This window comes from Cavia porcellus, unplaced genomic scaffold (genome assembly GCF_034190915.1).
Source record: "Cavia porcellus strain 051 isolate PalLab524CR breed Dunkin Hartley unplaced genomic scaffold, mCavPor4.1 scaffold_2, whole genome shotgun sequence".
NCBI classification, from domain to species: Eukaryota; Metazoa; Chordata; class Mammalia; order Rodentia; family Caviidae; genus Cavia; species Cavia porcellus.
The window spans coordinates 75,169,584-75,193,568 of record NW_026947485.1 but is presented as its reverse complement, the minus strand read 5'-3'; the positions used below and the strand labels follow the sequence as shown (position 1 = coordinate 75,193,568).

Below are 23,985 nucleotides of genomic sequence, written 5' to 3'. Positions count from 1 at the left end.
TTTTTAAGATAGCAAGAGGCAGTATGGTAACCATTGTTGATCACCTTGTATTTTGTTTTACATTATGTATTATGTCCATCCTTTTGATTTGACTGACTCTGTTCTGCTGTGTCACATTTGGTTTTACTCTCTTCAAAAAAAAAAAAGTAATAAGAACAATGGGAGTAATAAAACCCAAAATGTGTAATTGTCATTGTACAAAAGAGAGGAAAAGAAAGTGCTCTAAAGGATATAACTGCATGTATATTTAAGTGTATAAGATAGATAATCATATTACTGAGTTTTGTTGGATCATTGAACAGAAGTATTTGTAGTCTTACTGTTTGAAAGTCCACTTTATGTGCTTTAATTTTGTAACTTGAACAACGATTTCTAAGATGACAATATGTAATCTGTTAACTAGTGATTTCCTACTGTTTATTTTTTCTGAAATTCTGTATAACTTGTACCCTTTTTCTGTTTTTTTTTTCTTTTTCTCCTTAAAAAAAAAAAAGATCATGGCAGGCCACATGCAGAGTAAAATAAGTGTCAGATTCTGACTTAAAGCTGTACAATTGGCTACGTCAGGTCACTTGTGACTATAAAGCCTGCCACCAGATCAGCTTGTCACTTGCTACTCACTGATAAAAGTTGTGTGTGTGTGTGTGTGTGTGTGTGTGTGTGTGTGTGTGTTTTAACACAGCATCTCAGTATGTAGTTCAGGGTGGCTTTGAACTCACTATGTATCCGAGACTGCCCTCCAATTCATGATGATCCTCTTGCCTGAACTTGAGTGCTAGGATTACAGGTCTGTGTCACTGTGCCTGGCTACTGGTGGGGTTTTGATATGAGTTTGTGCAAGCCATTGATTTGTTATGGTCTCTGTTCAAACCAATCTGCTCCTGTTAATCTGCATTTTCAGCTACTCCCCGAAGCTGGCATCATTGCCTCAGCTCCACCTCAGGCATTAGATCCCCGGTACCGATAAAAATGAAAAAGACAAAAAAAAAAAAAAAAAAAAAAAAAAAAAAAAAAGATTCTCATGAGGAGCTTGAAATCCAGATTTGTCACATGTGCAGCTCCTAGCAGGATGCATCTCCCAGGAGAATCTAATGTCACCACTGATCTCCAGGAGGCAGAGCTCAGGTGAGAATGATGGGTAGGGAGCACCTGTAAATATAGATGAGGCTTTGCTCACTTTTGCCCTCTGCTAACCTTGTGCTGTGCAGCCTGGTTCCTAGCAGACCTGGAGACAATTTCTATAATGACTGGAGACCCCTACTATAATCCATAGATTGAGACATGACCAGTTTTTCATGTATTCATTTGTGTGTCTAGAATCATGTAGTTTTGTCATACCTGTAGTCTTATGTAACCCCATCACAGCAAAAATACCAACACAGGACTCTCTTTTATACCTAAAAGAAATTTTTTTTTTTTTTTTGGTACCAGCAGTTGAACTCACAACCTCACACTTGCCTGGCAGGCACTGTGCGGCTAAGCTATATCCCTCACCTTCTTCAGCTTTATAATTATCTCAGTAGTGTCCCATAAATGGAATTATGAATATATAACCTTTCAGATTAGCTTTTCTCACTTAGCATTCAATCTTTCAGCCTGAACCATTTGCATGTTCCACTAGTTTTTTTTCATTATTGAGTCTGGGTTATGCATTTAGCAAAGCTTTTTTTATTTTTGTCATTCACCCTTAGAAGAGCATTTGAGTAGTTCCTAGTTTTGGGCTCTTATGAATAATGCTGCTTTGAGCATTTGAGTACAATTTCTTAAGGGAAAAAAAGTCACCACTTCACTGGGATAAATGCCTAGGAGTAAATATGAGAATACAATTGCTGAGTTATATTACAGGTTCACTTTTAGTTTTGAAAGTAACAGCCGGCTGAACTATTTTCCAGTGTGGCTGCACCATTTTACATTTCAGTTCTCCCACATGCTCATCAGCATTTGTTATCACTGGTTATCACCTTAGCTTTTCTCTTTTTATCTTTTTGGTACTGCGGATCGAACTCACAACCTTGCATTTGCCAGGCAGGTGCTTTTGCCGCTGAGCTAAATCCCCAGCCCTTCACTTTAGCTATTCTGATACATGTATGATAGCTCAGTGAGATTTTAATTTTAATTTCTCTAATGGCTAACATTGTGGAACATTTTTTCATGTTTTTGCTGTCTATACTTTTGTATCTTCTTCTGTGAAAAGACTGTAATGTCTTTTACCCAATTTCTAGTTGGATTTTTTGTGTTTTTTAGTGTTGAGTTTTGAGAATTCTTTATATTTTCTAGATACAAGTCTTTTGTGTGATTTCGAGATATTTTATCCCAGATGGTAATTTGTGTTGCCCTTTTTTTTTTCTTTTTGGGGTTTTGAGACAAGATTTCACTATGCAATTCAAGCTGGCCTTGAACTTAAGATGTACCCCAGGTGATCCTCCTGCCTCAGCATCCCAAGTGTTGTGATTACCATACCTGGCTTGTCTTTTCATATTTTTACCAAAGGAAAAGGTTTTTTAATTTTGTGAGATTTGGTTTATAAAATTTCTCACATATGGTGCTTTAGATATCAAGTCTTTGCTTAGTCCCACGTCTTCTAAGTTTTCTCCTATATTCCTTATAGAAATTTTATAATTTTGTGCTTTACATATTAAGGACATGTTTCATTTTGTAGTTATTTTTTGACATAAGTTTAGGTCTAGGGTTTTTCCCCTCATTGTTTTCAACTTGAAATCAAGTATTACACCTTTTGTTTTGGTTTCTATTGTTCATAGTCAGTGAATGGAAATGCAGTTGATTTTCCTGTGTTGGTCATGTATCCTGTAACTTTCTTTAACTCACTAGTTCTAGGAGTGTAGATTCTTTGCAATTTTCTATGCAGGCACCTTCTCATAGAGGGAAAACTGGGGACTGTTTCTTTCTTTCTTTCCAAATTGTATGCCTTCCATTTCTTTCTTGCCTTACTGTAGTGATTAGGACTTCCAGCATTAGGTTAAATAATCACCTCACTTCCAGTCGCAGAGAGAAAACATTCAGTGCTTCACCACTGAGTGTGCTCCTAGGTGTAGGTTTTTGGTGGATGCTCTCTGCGAGGCTGAGGGACGCTGCTACAGCAGAAGCACTGCTGACCGGAGGGATGACAAAGAGCAGGAGCAGCCGAGTGCAAGAGTCGGCAGCCACAGGCTCCGTGTTGGTGCTTGCTGAAGCCCAGGGGATGGGCCTCCTGCAGCAGAGTGGACAAGCAAGAAAGAGTCTCCCTCCTGACAGCGTTTGGTGCAGGGTGTCCTCCATTACCCTGCCGTCACCCCTGTTCCATGGGGAATTAGGGTCCCTACACGTGCGTTATGGGAGAAATGTTCACACATAGCACCTGCTGAACTGGTTCATGAGTGAGTGTTGTATTTTGTCAGGTTTTTTTTCTGCGTATTTTGTGTAGTTATATGATTTTTCTTATTCAGTTTGTTGATATGATATATATATATATATATATATATATATATATATATACACACACACACACATATACATATATAGATTTTTTTGAGATAGCATCTTGCTATGCAGCTCAGGCTGGCCTTGAATTCATGGCAATCCTCCAGCTTCAGCCTCCTGAGTGCTGGAATTATAGGTGTATGCTATCATGCCTCATTCACTGATTTTAAATATATTAGATCAGCCTTATATAATCCGGAATAAATCCAACCTGGTTGTCGAATATATTTTATATGCATTGTTGGATTTGTTTTGCTAAAATTTTATTAAGGAATTTTGTATCTAAGTTTATGAGAGTATTGATTTGTAGTGTTTTGCTGTTTTTGGCTTTTTTTTTTTTTTTTTGATGGTGTTAGGAATCAAACATAGGGCCTTTTGCTAGGCAAGCACTCTACAATGAGTTAAATCCCCATTCCAAAGCTCTTAATTTTTTGAAAAACAAAGTCTGTGTTGTCCAGGCTATCATCAAATCCACTATCCTTCCACTTTAGCCTCCTAAGTTTCTGTTATTGCATAGTGTCTGGTTTTGGTATCAGTAATACCTGTAGTGGCTTCATAAAATGAGTTAGGACATGTCCTGGAAAAGATTGTATCAACTTTGTATTAATTCTTTGAATATGAAACCAGCAAGGCCAAAGATGCTTTCTGGGGGAGGGGTAAATTTTTAAATTACAAATTCAATTTCTTTAATAATTATAGGACAACTCAGCTTATCTTTCATTTTGGCTGAGTTGTGGTGGTATGTTTTTCCTGAGGAGTTGGTTCATTTCTTCTGAGTTGTCAAGTTTATGAATTGAATGTAATCTGAATATTTCTTTATCATCCTTTTAATGACTTCTGGATCTGTTGTAAGATTCCCTATTTCATCTTTGTATCTTTTATCTTTCCATTTTTTCTTCTTCCCTTTGATACTGAGAGCGGAGCTGTAACCCCAGCCCTTTCTCTTTCTTTCTTTCTTTCTTTCTTTCTTCCTTTCTTTCTTTCTTTCTTTCTTTCTTTCTTTCTTTCTTTCTAGAAAGGATTGTGCTACATTGACTGGGCTGGCCTTGCATTTGGAACCCTCTTGCCTCAGCCAGAGTAGCTGCAAGCATAGGTGTGTACCACCATGTCTGGCTGGATCTTTCTATCTTTATCAGTCTGAATGGTGATACACTGATTTTACTGATTTTTTCTAAAGAACTATTTTCTGTTTCACTAATTTTTTATGCTGTTTTTTGATTTCAGTTCCTTTCTTCTCTTTCTAAGTGATGACTTTTTTTCTCTTCACAGATTCTAGCTCCATTTCTAAGACCATGGGCCATACCTCAGTCATCCCTGATGCCCTCGGCACCCTACCAGACTGTTGGTGGTACGGCGGGCCCTAGGGCAAGGCCTAGTGAATGGCTTTCTGTGTGCTTTAAGTCATTTCTAGATTACTGACCATGCCTAAAACAATAAATGCTGTATTAGTTGTTATCCTGAATTGTTTGAGGAAAATGACAAGAAAAGCATATTTGGTCAGCACAATTTTTTTCTGCTTATTTTCCATGCTTGGTTCAATCTATGGATATGGAATCCAGGCATAAAAGTTATTAAGGTAAAAATCTCAAGAAGGCTATCGTTGACCCCCCAAGTCACCATAGACTGCTGAAAGCACAGAAGTCAGAGGTTTAAGGAAGACTTGTCTTCCTCTCATCTAGTAGCTTGAAAGGTTGAGGGCTGAAAGTTCAATGGTAGTGCACTTGCCTGCCATGTTTGAGGCCCTGGGTTCCGTTTCTAGCAATGTGCGTGTACACACACACACATGCACAAACGCACACAAGCACTCACAACTGACATAAAAATGTGTTTTAGCCAGGTGTTGTGGCTCACACCTATAATCCCAGCACTTGGGAAGCTGAGGCAGGAGGATCATTGCGAGTTTGAGACCAGCCTAGGCTACAAAGTGAGCTCAAGGCCAGCCTGAACTGCATAGAGAGACCCCGTCTCAAAAAGATAAAAACAAAAAAAATTTTAGAAGGTGTTTCCTAAGAGTGCTTGGAGCTCTGGCTCCTCCACCTGTGCTGCTCATACCAAAGAGAACTTAGGGTTTTGATGTTTGTTTTTTCATTTTTGGGTTTTGTTTTTTAATTAAAAATAAAAGAAAAAAATGTTTGAGAGAAGTTGAGGTCTGGATTCCTAATACTATTTTGCACTAAATTTCTAATACTGTTTCCTAGGTAAAAGCCTTCGTGCTTTCTGGCAATACACCAACATAAGTATATCATTTCAATCCTATAGTATTATCTTGAGGGGTCAAATAATATATGTAGTTAAAAGTGCTTATTAAATTGTAGATCTCCATATACATGTGTTAATTATTATTATCAGTTTTAGTGTTTTGTTTTTGTTTTCTCTCTCTCTCTTTTTTTTTTAAGTGGGAGGTTTCAAGATAGGGGGTCTTTCTATGTACTTCAGACTGGCTTTGAACTCATAATTCTCCCGTCTCAGCCTCCTGAATGCCAGGGTTTTAGGTGTCTGGCTTGAAGTTTTTGTTTGTTTCTTCATTTGTTTTGAGATAGGGTCTTGGCTGTGTAGTTCAGACTGGCCTTGAACTCACTATGCAGCTCAGGCTGCCCTTGAACTCAGAGTAATCCTCCCACCTCAGCCTCTAGATGCTGGGAGTAACAAGCATGCACTACTGTGCCTGGCTTGACTTTTTTTTTTTTTTTTTTTTTTTTTTGAGGCTGGATCTTGCTGTGGTGCCTAGGTTGTCCTTGATCTCAGGCTCAAGGGGCTGGTTCTACACGCATGTGTCACCATGTCACCATATTTGGCTTCTTTTGTTATTGCTGACCTATTCCTCCTGTGCCCTGAATATCTCCCAAATTGAAATTTGGTGGCAAATGACCTGTTTGTGTTCTGCTTTAGCTTTATCTCAGCTGCAACTGTCAGGAGGGCAAAGGCCTCAAGTTTCAAAGCCTGTGGGGTTTCCTAGAACATGGTCACTTCCTGGTCCCCCTCTACCAGTGACACCCCCAGACGTGATTCTGCCTGGCTCTGCCTTTCTGTCTGATACACCGCGACTGCTCCCTCTGGCTCCTGTACTCCCAGCCCCTCCTGCTGGCTCCCCATTGCTGCACCCTCCTGGAAGGCCAGGGTCTCTGTGTTCTGCTGCCCTCCGACATGCTGGTGTCCCGCCTCCCCCAGGTCAGTCTCCCTGTCCTGCTTCCCTGTGTGGGTCATTCTCTCCCTTTCCTTTCCTCTCCTGCACCATCCAGGGAGTCCTCCTTCTCAAGCCAGGGACCTGGGGGCCTGTGGTCTGGAGAATGCTGCTGGACCTGTGGGGTCTCTGCTAAGTCTCCAAACCACAACTTTCCAGTGTTCCTGACCATACCCCTAAAAATCCTTATTCTTTATTATTTTTCTTTTTTATTGGTACCGGGGATCGAACTCACAACCGCCTGCTTGTAAGGCAGGTGCTTATGCCATTAAGCTAATTCCCCAGCCCCCCTTATTCTTTATTTTACAGAACCTCAGGATTCCTGGAAAGATTCCTCAGCCCCCAGGGGACGCTTTCAGAGTAAAAAGGTCAGTGCGTGTTTCTTCACACATCTACCAGTGATCCACTTTCTGGTTCCATACAGAATTCATCTCCCCCTTTTCTTTCTTTTTTTTTTTTTGTCTTTTTTCTTTTTATCGGTACCAGGGATCGAACTCACGACTGCCTGCTTGCAAGGCAGGCGCTTATGCCGCTGAGCTAAATCCCCAGCCCCCATCTCCCCCTTTTCTGTTCTTGGGGTGACCTCCCTCTTGTCACAGTTGTCCAAAACCAGGACCTTTGCAGTCTCTCAGCCTAGTCTCCTGTATTTTTCATTCTCTCTTCAGCTGCCAGATACATTTATGCCTCCTGCACCAATCACTGCTCCAGTTAGGAACTTCAGCCCTGAGCCACCCCACTTCCTTCCAGCACAGCTCCCCATCTCCAGTGTGAGTCACACCCCCTGTCCCCGAGCTCCAAGGAACTCAGCTTGCAAGTGACAGTGACAGTGTGTTTCTCTTCCTGGGGAAAAATTTTGGCCCTCCTTAGGTGTGGCAGAGAGGGGATCCCGGAGCTGGGCCTTATTCTTTAAAGTAGATTCATCTCTGAGATGAAGGCATCATTACTGCAGAGAAGGAGAAGGGCTCTGATGCCAGCTCTGCCCTGCGCGGGTGGGAACATGATGGCCTGAGTTACTGGGGACTGGGCCTCAGGGAAGCCTGAGAATGACAGCTTGGCTACCTGTCTTTTCTCCCTGTCCCTCCCTGCAATAACAGCCTCAGCACCTGCCTCCTACAAGGATGGAAAGGAAGGAGCTGCCTCCAGAGCATCAGTCCTTGAAAGCCAGCTTCAAGGCACTTCTTCAGCGCTGCTCCCTGTCTGCAGCTGATTTGGTAAGCATGGACCTTCTGCAGTGCCCTCCTCACACCTTCAGATGACTCTGGGGTGCCTTGAGATAGACCAGTCCTCTCCCTGTTCCTGGAGATGCTGACTGAAGCTCATCCTCTGTGGTGTCCGTAGAGAGTAGGGAGGCAGCTGGAGTGGGTTCTGAGTTCTGAGTCCTGCATAACAGGAGCCAACAGCATGGAGACCTATGGGTAGTGGGGGGCACAGGAAGAAGTGTTGGTCTGCAGGATGAACTGAATGCTGCTGTTCCTTTGCTTAGGAGCCAGTACCTCCCTGGGTTTCCTCTCCTGTTTGTGAAAGGAGGGAGGCAGCATTGAGCCTTGCTGGCTTTCAACCCCTGCATAGGGGCTGGGTCAGGATCTGTTTCTCTCTCTGCAGAAGACCAAAAGGAAGCTGGATGAGGCGGCCCAGCGCCTGGAAGGTCTCTACCAGAAGCTACGTGAGGGGACGGTATGTCCTGAGTGTGCCTGCCCTGTCCTCTCCCTCTCCACTGTGGCCTTCTCCTGTCCACAGGCACAATTGTGCACCAGCCTTGAGTGCTGTCTTGTGCACCCCATACTGCCAGGGTGGGGCTGGGCAGCTCACTACCCTGGGCTCGGTTCCTCTACAGCTCTCGCCGCATGTTGTGGCGGGGCTCCACGAAGTTGCCCGGTGTGTGGATGTGGGAAGTTTCGCGCAGAGCCTGGAGGTCCACGCCCAGGTGGTGGGCTGCAGCAGCTTCAGCGAAGTATCCAGCTTCATGCCCATCCTGAAAGCTGTCCTCACCATCGCGCATAAACTACAAGGCTGAGCCAGGCAACCTCGTGCCAGAGGCCACCTCTGCTTCCTCCAGATGGAGTTTATTTCCCAGCTCCTTCCCCTGTGGCCCAACTTGTGGGGTTGTAGGGCCAGTGCCAGCCAACTGAGGGCCTGCTTTCCACCCTCTTGTGCCTGGGACCTAGGTAGGGTCCATCCAAGGAGGCCTGGTCCCTGTCCTGGGACAGGGCGGAGAGCCAGGCCTTACTTTCCTTGTTCCCCCACCCCAAGCATACTCCATTCAAGTGGCTCTGAGTCTTTGCTTCCAAATCTACCTCTGCTGTGACCCATCTCACAGGTCTTGTTTTTCCCTTCCAGGATTTATGAGTCTAACCTTACCTTCACCCTGCCTCTGACCTTATATTTTTAGACCTATATTCTTCTGTAGCCCTGAGGGCTGCTAGAGTTGGTGCTTTTCACCCTATGAACAAGCCTTGATGTAAGGGATTGGAGTTGGGCAGAACCAGAGGAAACTCTGGTCCCTTTTAAATGGAACTTCTCATGCACCAGTATTACGAAAGGGGTCTAGGGGAGAGGACAGCTGAAAGGGGAGAACTGCCTTTTGCTAGGAGCTGTTAGTTTAGAAGATGGCAGCAGAGGGACGCCAGCCTCCTGGGAAGGGCGCTTGACTCCCAAGGCCTGGGCTGATGGTTCTGTGGTGAAAAGCCCCACCAGACAGGTGCCACGTTTGACGGCTGACTTTCAGCACTGCTTCTCATGGATTGGGCCTTCTTCCCCCTTGCCTGCCACACTCAGGACTGCTTTCTCTGTGAGCTCTCTGTTTGAGGCACCCATGTATTTAACAGTACAATAAATCTGCTGTGGTTTGGTCTGTTTGTCGTCTCCCACTGGCGGCCTCCTCTAGGGCTGATTTTGTCAATACCTGGCTTTCAGAGTCTCTGTTTCTGCTCCCCACACCCAGTAAGTTGGGGTGGAGGGGAAGGGCTGGGGAGAGATAAAAGGTCAGTAGCGTTGAAATAGGGAACTTTTTCAGTCCACTGCTGGACTTGCCTGCCGCGATGCCATGGGTGCATGCTTGGGTATGTGTCCCTGTGTCCACCTGTGCCTGATGTTAGCTTCAGAGTTTTCTCCATACCACTTCAGGGCTGAGCTGCACAAAAGCACTGGGTGTGACGCCAGGGGGTACCGGGCCTAATCCTGTTGTGGATCCCATCATGTCTGCAGGCTGGATGCCTGTGTTTGGGAGGGAAGGATTGTTAGGCAGTATTTGTTTGTAAAGCCACTTGCTCTTCAGATAATACTTGCACTAACTTCTATTGATGAAGCAGTGTGAGCCCCTGCAAAGTCCTTTCCCAAAGTGTCTTTGAAGCCAAGAGCCCATTGAAGGGAAGAAAGGCTGGGAGAGGGGATTAGTTTGTTCAGCAGCTGTGAATTTCAGTGGGAGGTTGATGAACTCTGAGGTCTTTGTTTAAATTAAAGGGTGGGGGAGAAAAAAGCCGCTGCTGGAGCTAGAGCTCCGCTTGGGGCCCTGAACTAACACAAGGAGAAGTCTGAGCTGCAGGGAGCTGCTTGCTAACTGGGAAGACTTTTCCCAAACACTTTCCGAAGTGGTGTTGTGAGAAGAGAAGGGGCGGAGCGGCGGATTAACATGTGAAATGAAGTTTTCATTGACTCCAGCAGGGGTAGAAGGCTGTTTTAATGGCGTTTTGTTCCCCTATTTTCTTTCCTTGAGCTCTTTAGAGATATTGTTTTGCTAAGACAGGCTTTCTTTTCCCTTCTTTCCAGTCTGAGGATTGGCTCTATGGGAGCCAACATAAATATTTCTCCTCCAGGAATGTGGGTTAATTAAAAGGAAATGAATGAGTGGAAGCATCCAATCCAGACCCACAATAGGCAAGTGCCCTAGCTTGCCCTCCCCTCACCACCAGCAGCACCACCAGCGTGCTGAGGCCGACCTGTCTGTCTTTGCCCTGACCACGCAAAGGCCAGTTAAGGTGGGGGTTCTTTTCACAAGAATGAGCTCCACCCGCATGCAGGCTCACAGGCCGGGGAGGGAGGAGACAGTGCTCTGCCTACCTTAGCCCGTGTTCTTGTCACTTCTCAGAACCTCCCTCTGCTTCCGCCCCAAAGCAGAGACAGATGGGCTCCCAGAGACACCTGGGAGGAGGGTGGGGCCAGGTCCCTTGCTGAGTCTAAACCTGTGAGACACTTGATATGATGGCCAGATTTCCAAGGTCTCTTCCCACAGTTCTGGGGTTGGCCATGTTACTGAAGGGGGACACAGCTATGTGTGAGAAAGGACCCACAGTGCAAGGGACACAGCTGTGTGAGAGAAAGGACCCACAGTGCAAGGGACAGGTGTGTTTTTCCCTGGGTCTTCACTCAGTGTGCCTGAGCAGACAATGAATAAAGCGGGGTGCACTACAGTTCTAAGGTAGTTCTGTGACTTCTTCTTTGTGGGGCTCAGCTGGGTCTGGCATTCATCCTCCGTGGGGGTACAGTGAGAGTTTTCCGGCAGCATGACAGATCTAGAGTGCTGACCTGGAAATGTGGAGCGTAAGTCCACTTTTATGCAAAGATTCAGTTTTGCTTGCCACAGTGCACTTTTATATTTTCTAGCCTCCTTACCACATTTTCTTCATGCACACTATCAAGTTAACCCTGGCAGATGGGACAGCTTGGTGAAGCTGCAGCTTGATCAGGGAAGAAGTGGCTTAAGAGGCCCAGTAAGAGCTGAAGGAATGAAGAAAGACCTTCTGCTAATAAAGCTGGAAACAGCACTGAGGGAGCCTGAGGAGAAGGGCACCCGTGGTAAGGAGGGGAGCCTCTCTGAGCAAGTGTTGGCAGGACCAGAATTTGTGGAGGTTGGGAGCCGGGGGCCTGAGGTCTGGCTTGAGCACTGGCTCAGTGTGGGAGCCCTTCTCATCCTGGTCGGCCCCCAGAGCATGGCTTTTGTGGCCTCTGCACTTTCTCCTACCCTGGGAGAAGAGAGCACAGGCCAGATCTGTACAAGAGCTGCCTGGAGGCCAGGATGGCTGGCTTCTTGGCAGGGGAGCAGGCAGGAAGGGGCTTGGGATGCAGGATGTGATGCTCTCTTCCCTGGAGCCCTGCTCCATAAACAGGTCTCTGCTGAACTGCCTCCTTCTGAGAAAGGAACTGGAAGACTCTAGCTCCTGAATGAGAGGGAATCTATCAAGGGATGATGATGTGCACGGTTCACTACTCCTTGGCAGATCAGCCTCAGTCAAGTCAGGCTAACTGGCATAGGCCATCAGGGAAGTAGGCATCCTGCCATCCTGCCGAGGAGAAGGGAGGAGAGAGCCTAGAGGTTGTACCTTTCACCCTATCCTACTCCCCTGTCCTGTATAGTAAGTTCAGTACCTGTGGTGGGAGGGTGGCACATACCAGTGACTTCAGTAAATGACAAGGTGCATCAGCTTAAGGGCAGGAAGTTTCCTTGATGAAGGAAAGTGTCCAGTGCCTACTGAGAACCAGCTTGTCCCTCATGCGGCCTGCCTTCATTGGTGCAAACCAGGGTCCAAAAGGGAACTCAGGTTTATTTATCTCTATGTTGGCTCCATTGGGGAAGGAAAAAAGGTAGATTGGTTGCTAGGGGGAAGCAGGCCTGGAGCAGGGAATGCTGATTTGGAAGGGTAGGAAATGCCTGGTCCCCTGACCTTACAAGTCTCTGGACCGCTTGGTTGGGTGATTCAGGCAGTCACTGCCCACTGGGGAAGTCTCTCAGGGAAGGGGGCCCAGGAGCAGGGCTTGGAGCCAGCTCCACACCCAGGTCCGTTTCCTCATGGTTTTTGTGTAGGAGTGAAGGAGGGAAAGTTAGGCATTCCTGTGGAGTCTGGCAGCAGCTGGGACTCAGCAGCAAGGGTTCTGGCTCTGGAGGAGCAGAGGCAGTGAGTGCGCAGGCTTGGGGCAGACGGCAGGCAAGGAGCAATGCCATGGCTGCACCAGTGCCTGCGAGTCCCAGAAGGGTGCCCTCCTCTCCGCGGGCTTGACAGGTGAGCTCAGGCGGAGGACATTAGGGAGGTCGTGGCCCAAGGAAGATCAGTGTACCACGGTTATCTTAGCACAGTTCTCGGACCTGCTTGTGGGCTGTAAGGACGCAGCAGACTCAGCCCAGGGAAGAGGGCGCATAGGAATTGGGGAGCCCCCTGGCAAGTGGCACTTTCCCTCAGGATCTCGGGGCTTAGTGCAGGTCCCCATCCCGCGGTTCCCCTGTTACTGGAATCTTTAACGGACCCAGAACAAAAGGGGAAAGGAGGCAGGCAAGAGACCTTCAGGGCTTCGGCCCCTGCCTGGGCGCCGCGCTTCCCCGCGGCCGCTCCGCGCGGCTGCAGAAGAACTTTGTGACCCGGCGGCGGCACTGCTCGCAGCGGACTGCGCAGCACCAGTGGAACTTGCAGTTGCAGCTAGTCACCGTCTCGGCGCGGCGCTCCTCCACCCCCAGCCCACAGTCCCCGCACAGCCGGCGGCAGCTGCGGCGCTCCCAACGACCCAGCGCGCGGCCACGCCGCAGGCACTCGCGGCCCTCCGTGCCCAGCAGGCCAAGCGTCTTGTTTTCCAGGCAGTAGTCGGGGGAGTCTTCCAGGTGCACCAGCTCGCGCGTGGAGATGGCGCGGAAGGTGTCGGCGATGGCGCCCCTCCCCGCCGCGCTGTTGCCCGCACCCTGCAGCAGGTCCACTTTGAGTGCCGCGTGGTATTTCTCTTTCAGGTGCGCGCCCACCTCGCGGAACTCAGGCAGCTGCAGCCAGCAGGTCTGCGTGGTGCAGCTGCCAGACACGCCGTGGCACTTGCACGTGCGCTTCATGGTGCCCTTGACCGCCTGAGGAGAGAGTGGAGTGAGCAGGGGGCGTGGGCAATGAGCCCCGGGAGGATGGCGCAGCTCACCTTTCGGCCTGCCTCGTTGTTGTGCAGGTTCATGGCGGCGCGCGCATCCTGCCCGGTCTCCAGCGCGTCCACGAACTGTTTGGAAATTGCCTCTCCGAAGCCCACGTTGTCGCTGCAGCCTCCCCACAGCCAGCCTTGGCCCCCTAAAAAAGTGGAAACGTGGCTCAGCCGAGCCCCGGCTGGGGCGCTGATCCCGGCAGGAGCAGGTGGGCCGGGGAGGCCCAAGATGGGGTGGCCCTGCGTGTGTGTGTGTGTGGGGGGGGGGGTAGTTCCTCTCAATCCTGGAGATCCTTGGCTCAGCAGGCAGGCGGGGAGGAGGCTGAAAACTGAGTTGGTGGCCTGGGGCCGCAGCCTGCTGGGAGGTGTGGGTGGGAGGCAGAGGTGCAGGGAACTCCCCAGTGGGGGAGGGCAGATGAGGGCGGGCTATGGGCGCGTTGTTCCTGGAGCTATCGTCGGGTGTTACTGTGTTGAGAGAAACCACTCAGTGGGAGAAAAGGGCCTTTCCCACGCTATAGTTAGTCTGGGTTTTCAGTGTAGGATTTAGGCTCAAACTGGTTCACTCAGCACGATTTTCATCATGGGACGGTGTGGCTGTGTACCCCAGGCTGACCTTGAACTCTCCACCTTCTGCCCAGCCTCCTGTGTCCTGGGATCACAAAAGTGCCCCACACTACCTCGCTGTTAGAAGAGACAGCTTTACCCCAGCCACTTCCCACCGGGCTTGTCCCCTTTGAAGTGAGTTTACCTGGCTGGATTACTTCTCCCAACAGCGCCACTCACCCAGTTGCCCGTTCCGGGAGTCATCACAGCCACAGTTGTCAAAGTCTCCGAGGCTGCAGTTCCTTGTCAGAGTGTACATGACACCAGCAGAGCTGATGGCGTGTACAAACGCGGTCTCTCGGTTAGCTGGCAGGAGCCAAAGAGCCGGTGGGTTAGGGAGGCCTCACATCCCAAAGAAACTCGAGCTGATTTCAGTGCCTTTCCCAGCTCCATCCCTGGTCCTTGCCCTCTTCCAGGCTCTGTTCCATCCCTGGCTTCAGCTCTATACTTCTTCCCTCTCTTTTCTGGTCGTACATTTTATGACTAGGTGGCCATATTGTGGTTGACACACATAATTATAAAGGACTTAGTTGGGAAAGAACCTGGGGGGAGAGGGATGGAGAGGAATGTGAAGGCTGAGTTGCAAAGAACTCATCTTCATCCCTCCTGGGACACCAGTCTAGGAAGCACACTCAGTTGATATGTGAAGAACCTGTGCTGGGCAGCTCTTTCATTGGCTGGCATGACCCCTGTTTATCATCTCTATAAAAATCTGGTTTCCTGGCCCAAATTCCTGCGGGCCTAGCAAAGCTGCTGAAAGAAGGGACTAAAAGATATGAGTAATTATGACCTGATCTGCCTTCTGAGGTTACTTTTGTTGTTGGGAAACTTCAGCTGATTGGCAGCCAGGGATGGAATGGGATTGAAGGTGAGACAGGTCCATTTGTTGAGCAGTAAGTGTGTCGGGGTAGAAAGAAAACCACTCTACAGGTGGGAAAGTGGAGGTTAAAAAAGACCTGAGAGGAGGGAGATGTCCTGAGAGAAGAAGGGAGGTGAAGGAGAGGTGCAGGGGAGGAAAGGTGCCATCTCCAGGGCTCCAGCCTGGGCTCAGGACACCTGCTGAGTTTGACCAATGCTGTCCTTACCACTGCGAAGTCCCCCATGGCTGGACAGCTGCAGAGCTCTCTCAGGGCAGTTCCAGCGGTCCCAGGCAAACTGATATTTGCACTCTTCGATTCCACTTTGGGCACCAGCTGCCACACTGCTGGAGTAAATCAGGTAAGCCTGCGAGGATCAAGATTTAGGCTGAGGGGCTGGAGATTTAGCTCAGCGGCATAAGCGCCTGTCTTGCAAGCAGGCAGTTGTGAGTTTGATCCCCGGTACCAATAAAAAGGAAAAAGACAAAAAAAAATTAAAAAAAAAGATTCAGGCTGAACTTAGGAGGTATTTGCCCCATACTTTTTGTCTATCCCTCCCAAATAGTGATGGAGTAGGCACTTTAAATATGATAACTCATTTAACACTACAAATAACCTTGTAAAGTAGGGCCCATTTTATGGATTAGGAAACCGAGGCATAGAGAGCAGAAAAGTAAACTAACTTGTTCAAGTTCCATAGCTAGCAAGTGGCAGAACTAGGAAAGAAGCTTTTATTGGTCTCCAACTCCCACTAGCCTTTATTGGTTATATAAACCGCCTCTCCAAAATGAGTCACAGTTATGTAACTCATGGATTTTTTTTTTTAAAGCTATTCATATCCCATTGTTGTGTTAGAAAATAACATCTTGAGCTTGGCATGATGGCACATACCTGTAATTCTAGCTACCCAGCAGGCTGAAGCAAAAGGATCAAGAGTTTGAGGCTAGCCTGGGGAACTTAGTAAGATCTTGTCTTAAAGGAACCAAAAATATACACTGGAGAAAACAGTTTCTTTAACAAATGGTGCTGGGAAAACTGGATATTCACTGGTAGCAAACTAAAACTAAATCCCTAACTCACTCTGTATAAAAATCAATTCAAAATTAATCAAATACCTGGGTATTAAGACGTAAAACTTGGAAACTGCTACAAGAAAACATATGGGAAACTCTTAAAGCCATAGGCATAGGCAAAGACTCGCTGACCAAGACTCCAGAAACCCAGGAATTAATAGAAGAATCAACAGAGAAGACAACACTAAGTTGAATTCAATTCCCAGTACAAAAAGAAAATACTAGACCACGTTAAAAAGTTTCTGTACAGCAAGGAAAACAACCAACAGAGTGAAGAGAGCCCACAGAGTGGCAGGCAATCTTTACCAGCTACAGTTGTACCTCAATTCATGAACTAAATTCTTTCTGTGATTCTGGTCTTGAATCTAATTGGTCACAAACTGAATAAGATTTCCTCAGAAGGTTCAACATCACCCGATGAGTTCCTACACAGAAGCAAAATTTTGCTGACCACTTCTGTTCATGAACTGAATTGTTTGCAAACAGAAACATTTGAGAACTGAGGAACCACTGTATCTGGAATATATAAAAAAACTCAAGAAACTTACACACACACACAAAATCAAATAACCAAATCAACAAATGGGAAAATTAATTGAATAGATGGTTTTCAAAAGAAATATAGATAGCCAATAAGTATATGAAAAATGCTTAATATCTTTAGCCATTAGAGAAGTGCCAATTGTCTTAGTCATTTTTCTCATTGCTGTTACAAAATACACAACCCTTACAATTTAAAGGAGCAGAGGTTTCAGTTGATAACTGGCAAGTGCACTATGGGTTGGTATGGCATAGGGGCACAGCAGAGGGGAGCTGCTCATCTCATTGCAGCTGGGAAGCAGAGAGAATGAAGGGAGGAGTGGGAGAAAGAGAAAAACCCTTCAGCTCACACCTGCCTCTTCTGCCCAGATCTCACCTCCCAACAGCAAGTTGGCTACGGCACGCCCATAAGCCATTTACCTGTTCTACCTATGAGTATATGAGACTTGGGAAGCATCTAGATATGAATCACAGCACAAGTCAAAACTGTATTGAGATTCTATCTCACCCAAATCAGAATATCTATCATCAAGAATACAAAAAATGATAAATGCTGGTGAAGGTGTGTGTTAGAGAGCAGGAGCCCTCGTACACTGCTGCTGGGAATGTAAATTAGTACAGCTACTGTGGAAGGCAGTATGGAGGTTCCTCAAAAAACTGAAAACAGTTTTATCGCCTCCTGAAGCAGTATAAGTCAGCATACCATAGGGATATTTAAATGCTCATGTTTATGGTGGCACAGTTCACAATAGCCAAAACATGGAAGCAGCCTAGATGCCTGTGATGGCTTGTATCTGGATGTCCCTCTAAAGCTCGTGGTGTCAAAAGGTGGGGCTTTTGGAGATTCCTTGGTCTAGGGTGGGTGACGTTGGGGTTAAGGGTATGTGATTATTAATGAGGCTACTGGCTGGTTTGGCATAGTTTTGGGTGTAGAGAATGGGCAGGCCGACCCTGGATGTGGATGATACCACCCAAGTGGGCAGCTTGGAATAAGAGGAACAGAAAGAAACAGCAAGAGCTGCTGCTGCTTCTACTGCTAATGTTGCTGCTTGCTGCCTTCTGCCTGTACTGCCATGCCAGGAACCGTTTCTCCTCTGCAGTGCCCCTCCGCCATGCCACCTGCCTTGGAGCCAACCACTTATGGACTGAAACCTCTACCAACTGTGAGCTAAATAAAAGTTTTCTCCTTTAACCTTGGTGTAGGGTATTCTGTCTCAGCAACAAGGAAAGGAACTGAGGCAATGCCCATCAGCAGATGAGCAGATAAAATGTGGTGGAAAGTTATTTAGCCACAAAGAGAAACAAAATTCTGTCATTTATAAGAAAATGGATGGCTCTGGAGATTATCATGTTAATCTATGTTACCTGAATGTGAGCCAGACACAGAAAGGCAAATGTTGCTTGTTTTCCCTAATATGTGGAATCTAAGAAATATAACAAGAAAGTAGAAAGAAGCAGGAGGATAGAAGAGGGAGGGAAGACAAGAGATACAGAGTGTAAGGGCAGGTAATGAGGGATGGATATGAGCAAAATAGGTCACACACATTGAACACCCCCGAAAGTGTGAAACCAGGGGAAGGAGGAGATTGGGGGCGATGGTAGGAGAGGTAAGATAGGCTGGCGATGTAGTTCAGCTGTAGGCATTGGCCCCGCGTGCATGAGGTCCGGGTTTAATACCCAGTACTGAAAAGTAAATGAATAAATAATAAGTAAAAGAGGAAATGTTCTGAATATGGAAATGCCCGTTTCTGCAGAACTCATGTAGTACAATTTCAGCATTTGCAGTGGATAGAATTTGTGACTGTAGCCTGATACCCACACAAGCCTGCTGACATTTCTGGAAGTTCCAACCAGAAGTTCAGAATTGTCGCTCCTGAGTACTTTTTAGGGCTCTGACGTTAATTTGCTGAGTGGCTTTGGGTATATCCTAACTCTCCTTGTGCTTCAGTTTTTCTGTCTGTAATATGTAGCACAATGTAATAAAAGATGTAGATATAATGAAAAGAAATTGGCATATATTTTAGTCATCAAGCTTATTGAAATCCGTATTAATCAAATAACTTTGTCTTACCTTTGGACCGGTCATCAGGAAATTGTTCACTGACCTAGGAGAGAAAACAACCAGCATATAACAGAGAGACATCACCTCATTTCTGCTTCCAGGAAGAATGATTACTTTAGCAAGTATACTTCGTAGGAAGAAAGAGAAACTAATTGTACTTTTTTTCAGTGCTGGGATTTGTACCTGGGGCCTTGCACATACTAGGCAAGTACTACTAAGCTATCCACAGCCCTGGAAACTAGTTTTATCAAGGCATCATTATGTATAATCTTCTAAAGATAACTCAGTTAATGGGAAATAATGTTTGATTATTATCTTGCCATGGAATAGGGAGATAGCATAAACTTGTGACTCTGTAGTGGCCACGCTACGCTAGCATTTGCATATTGATCTTACTTCCTTACTATTGTGAGCATTATTATTGCTTTTATAAGTAGGGAAGCAGAGACTCAATAAAAAGCAGAAAAGTTGCTTGAGTGGGATTTGAATCTGGGTTCATCTGATTCCATGGGACTTTAGAGGGATAGTTCTTTAGTAATAAAAAGATAAATAGAATATCTGTCTAGGGTTGAATCAATGAAATTCCAAAAATAAAAAATTTGATTCTGACAAATGGCTTGGTTTTGTGTTTTAAAAGTAAAAGTGTGCCAGCGATATAGCTCAGCAGCACAATGACTCCTCTTGCAAGTGTGAGGTCCTGAGTTTTACTCCCAGTACCACAAAAACCAGCAACAATACAGTAAAAGTGATTGGGCATCGTGGCATATGCCTATAATTATACTAAGGAGGCTTGAGGCCAGAGGGTCATTGCAAGTTCAAGAGCAGCCTTAACTACATAGAAAAACCCTGTCTTAACACACACACACACACACACACACACACACACACAGAGAAACTAAAAATGGATCTTCCCTAATCAGCAGTTCACTTGGGTATTTATCACAAAGAAATGAAGACTTATTTTCACTCAGGAATTTGTATTCCCATGGATACCTTATTCTTAAGAATTCCAAATTGGAAATGACCCAAAGATCATAAACATGTGGCACGAGCTGGGCATGGTGACTCACACCTGTTACCCCAGCATTCTAGGAGGGTGTAGTGGGAGGTTCAAGCACCACTTGGGCAGCTTAGTGGTTCAGCAAGACCCTGTCTCAAAATAAGAGGGTTGGGATGTAACTTAGTGTAAGGCCCTGAGTTCAAACACCATAAAAAACAAATAAAAAAAAAAAGACAACAATGTGGCATTTCCATACCATGAGATACCACTCAGCAATAGAATGGAGCGAACTATTGATCAAAGCAACAGCTTGGATGAACCTCAAAGAAATTAGATGGAGTGATGAAAGTTAATCTCAAAGAGAAAAATACTGCATGGTTCTATTTATGTAACAATAGTGAAATAATGTATAGTAATTATAGAGCTAAGAAAAAAATGAGTGGTTGCCAGTGATTCAAGGTTGAGGGATGGCTAGGCCAGGTGGCAAGCACCTGTAATCCCAACACTCAGGAGGCTGAAGCAGGAGAATTGCCATGAGTTCAAGGCCAACCTGGGTGACAAAGGGAGATTCTGTCTCAACAGCCCCCACCCCCAAAGTAACATAAGTGAGTCTTGGGGGTAATGATATGATTAAATGTCTTAACTATGTTAATGGTTACACAGAACAACACGTGGCAAAACTGCATTGAGCAGTATACACACTACATGTATCTGTAAGTATAGGTAAGCATGGTGAACTCTGTATGATACCGTGTGGTATGTACACTGTGCAGTAACTCTAAGTTGTTCCACTTGTGCGTGGAACGTCTCTACATTTCTTTGCAACTTTTGAAAGTCTATAATTACATAAAAATAAGAGGCTTGTGTATGACTTACAGTGCTAGAGATCTGGAGACTGACTTCTGAAGAGTGTGGAATGAATCATAACCTTTATTCCCATTATAGAGTGAGAAACATGTGGGAATCACTGACTACTGTCCCCTGAGCGCTGGGTGCCCTGCAGTCTGGAGGGCTGAGAAGAGAGTATGCATCAGTGGGAAGGTGGTGGGAAATGATGGAGAATGTGGAGTCTCACGAGGGCGTGGTGACTCCCTTCGTATAAGAGACACGCATGGCACCTAAGAAAGACGTGGACAATATCTGAACAGCAATACTAACAAACTGGGCTCTGTCATATGAAAAGGTGAAAAGGTTTTGATGAGAAAACCCATAGAAGATCATAAAAGACTCAGGAGAAGGGGCACCTACTTTACAGCTTGGCAGGCAAAGTGGTTGGTGGTACCAGCAAAGGACAAATACAGATTCATGATGATTTAAATGAATTCACAATTGCCAATGCCATTACATTTGGAGATCCATTTCTCTTTTGTTTTTCTCCTTGCTACCCTTCACCGCCCGCCGTGCCACTTTTTTTTTTTTTTTTTTCCAGGGCCTTTAAGCTACATTGGCAGTCTTTTTTTTTTTTTTTTTTTCAATTTTTAGTTTTGAGACAAGTTCTCATTAAGTTGCTAAGTTGCCCATGCTGGACTTGAACTTGTGATTCTCCTGCCTCAGCCTCCCACAGTGCTGGATTACAGCTGTGGGCCACCACCCTCAACTGGAGATACATTTCTGATCTTTAAAGACTGTGGATTGGGAAGAGGAACCTGAGTTTGCCCTGACTCTAGGGCAATCTTTGTGTTAGGAATCACTTTCAAAGGTTTTGGACGTTACCAAGTCAGAAGGAAGTGAGTTCACGTTCCACAGGACAGATGTTGTTGGGAAGAAAGCAGACAAGGACATAAAGCGAATGACAAAGAACATTGCCGCAGCCGAGGTAAAGCTTCTTGGCGTGAGTAGATTCTATGTTAGGATGACAAGGAGTGGAGGCAGTGATTCTGAAGACCCTCTTTTCCTGGGGGACTGTAAAATACATACAGATTTGTGTAATATATTGGTCTGCCCCAAGACATTAATGCAGCAGATTAAGTTTGGCACCTGTGGTGGGAAAAGATGACAGTCCCATGGAGTGACCTGCAGACATCCTGGCCCATGTGACAGGCTGTGTCCCCAGAACCCTGCATTAGGAAGAGCCCGGGGAGTACCGGCGGGGAGGTCTTGTTCTGGATTAATGAGACAGTGGCGTGAAGTAACAGTGCAGAAGGCACAGGCACTGCACTGCAGAGGATGCGGTGAGAACAGGCAGGAGTCAGAACCTTAGCATGGGCGTCACATGGGGCAGGTGTGGGACAAAGGAAGGGTGCCATCAAGTGTGAAAGGCATAAAATTTATTTAATAAAATTACAGCTTCTCTACAAACAGAATGTGTTACAACCATGTTTTAAAGATGTGATACCAAAAGCCTAAGTGACAAAAGAAAATACAGATAAATTGGATATCATCCCAACTAAAAACTTGCATGTTTCAAAAGCTACCTTTAAGAGCTGATGTGGTGGTGCATCCCTATGATCCCCAGCACTGGGGAGGCTGAGGCTGGAGGATCATTGCAAGTTCAAGGTCAGCCTGGTCTACATAGTGAGTTTAGGCAGCCTACATTACAAAGTGAAACCCTATCTCAAAAACCAAACGAAACCAAACGAAACAAACATCATCAAGAAAGGGATGAAACTCACAGAATGGGAGAAGAGCTAGGCGTGCTAAGCACATGCCTGAAATCCAGGCATGGGGGGCTGCAGCAGGAGAACTGTGTTTGAGTGCAGCCTTAATAAGACGGTCTCAAGAAGTGAAAAGAGGGTTGAGATGTAGCACCACGTGGAGTCCTGGGTTCAATCCTAGTACGGGGGCTGGAATATATCTTAGGGGTGTAGTACTAATTTAGCATGGTTTAATCCCCAGCCACGCAAAAAACAAAACAAAACAGAGAAGAGGAAAAAGAGGAGATAGTGGGATAAAATATTTTCAAAGTATATGTCTGGTAGAGAATATCAGGAATATAGAGTTCTTAAGAAAAACAAAACAACTCTGTTAAAAAATGGAAGAAGAACATGAACCATTTTCTCTACAGAAGATATACAAGTGCCAATAAGCACATGAAAAGATGCTCAGTATCCTTCGCCATCAGAGAGACACAACAAGAATCTGCACTCATTAGGATCACTAACAAAGCTCAGGCAGCGAGTGTTGAGGAGGAGGTGCAGAAATCTTGGTGGGTATACACTGCTGTGAGCAAAAACTTTTGAAGACTGTCTGGGGATTCTCCAAAAGGTTACATAAAGAATCACCACATAACCCAGCAGTTCTTCTCCAGGTATACATATACGCATTAAAAGTACATGCCAGCAAAAGCTTGTATGTTAGTGTTCACAGCAGCCTATGTACAATAGCCCAAAGCAAAGCAACTGAAATGTCTCTCAGTTGAATGAGTAAATGAAATGTGGCTTATCTGTAATGGAATATTATTTGGTCATAAAAATAAAGTACTGACATATTCTACAACATGGGTGAACCTTGAAAAATTATTCTAGCCAGATGCAAAAGATCATTCGTAAATTGATCCTATCTATGTGAAATGGCTGGGAAAGGCAACTGCCTTTCCCCAGAAACAGAAGTCAGTAGGTAACTGTCAGAGGAGGAAAAGGAGACTGACTCAGTGGATAAAGGCTTTTTCTTGGAGAGATGGAATCAATTGTGATGAGGGGTGCATACATCTGTGAATTTACTCAACGTTGTGTAAAGGGATGAATTTCATGGTATGTGCGAGGCACTGTATTTCAGTAGAACCACTATTTTAAAATTTTTAAACAGCACAGAAACCACAGCTAGAACTTCTTGAAACATCACAGCAAATTTTCCCTGCCTCGTGCTAAGGTTTCCCTTTACTACTGTGTGTTGGGCTACAATTACAGGTTGCCACAGCCATATTTCTTTGCCCTCTTGCACTGCCTTAAACATAGGAAGTTCTCTAGACAAATAGGTTGAATTACAATGTTTCAGGGTAGGGGGAGTGAATCATCAGACCCAAACGAAAATTCTAAAAGATTAATGACTGAATAAAAAATTTTAGGCAGCTGGGTGCACGCCTGTAATCCCAGCACCCAGAAGGCCGAGGCAGGGGGATTGATGTGAGTTTGGGCTACATAGTGAGTTCAGGCCAGGCTGAACTGTATAGCGAGACCTTGTCTCAAAAAAAAAAAAAAATAACAACAAACAAACAAACAACCTGAGGGGCTGTTGCAAGTCTGGGGAAGGCAGGGCTCCTGCTGCCATTTTAATGAGCGAGCAGATGTCTCTGTTGCCTTCGCAGATGCTCACACTGCGAGGCAGCACTGCGCATGTGCACAGGGGGGTTAGCACGGCAATTAAACCCTTAGCAA

General features: G+C 45.8%; 2 protein-coding genes across 10 annotated transcripts in view; one reads left to right on the top strand and one right to left on the bottom strand.

The window, feature by feature from the left end:
- Positions 1–9,509, top strand: part of Sec31b (SEC31 homolog B, COPII coat complex component) — a 46,954-nt gene extending 37,445 nt beyond the window's left edge. For 5 of the 6 annotated variants that reach the window (XM_063243933.1, XM_013158443.3, XM_063243938.1 and 2 more), the window contains 7 exons: positions 4,747–4,825; positions 6,367–6,645; positions 6,968–7,026; positions 7,324–7,425; positions 7,753–7,869; positions 8,261–8,332; positions 8,493–9,509. In XM_063243933.1, the coding sequence (XP_063100003.1) occupies positions 4,747–4,825; positions 6,367–6,645; positions 6,968–7,026; positions 7,324–7,425; positions 7,753–7,869; positions 8,261–8,332; positions 8,493–8,672 (888 nt within the window). In that variant the 3' untranslated portion in view covers positions 8,673–9,509. The remainder of the gene's footprint in view (positions 1–4,746; positions 4,826–6,366; positions 6,646–6,967; positions 7,027–7,323; positions 7,426–7,752; positions 7,870–8,260; positions 8,333–8,492) is intronic. The other variant, XR_010045823.1, reaches the window with a different exon arrangement.
- Positions 9,510–10,310: 801 nt separating this feature from the next.
- Positions 10,311–23,985, bottom strand: part of Wnt8b (Wnt family member 8B) — a 58,763-nt gene continuing 45,088 nt past the window's right edge. For all 4 annotated transcript variants that reach the window (XM_063243951.1, XM_063243970.1, XM_063243959.1 and 1 more), the window contains 5 exons: positions 18,682–18,715; positions 15,226–15,364; positions 14,321–14,446; positions 13,541–13,683; positions 10,311–13,475 (listed from right to left, as the gene is read on the bottom strand). In XM_063243951.1, the coding sequence (XP_063100021.1) occupies positions 12,930–13,475; positions 13,541–13,683; positions 14,321–14,446; positions 15,226–15,364; positions 18,682–18,715 (988 nt within the window). In that variant the 3' untranslated portion in view covers positions 10,311–12,929. The remainder of the gene's footprint in view (positions 13,476–13,540; positions 13,684–14,320; positions 14,447–15,225; positions 15,365–18,681; positions 18,716–23,985) is intronic.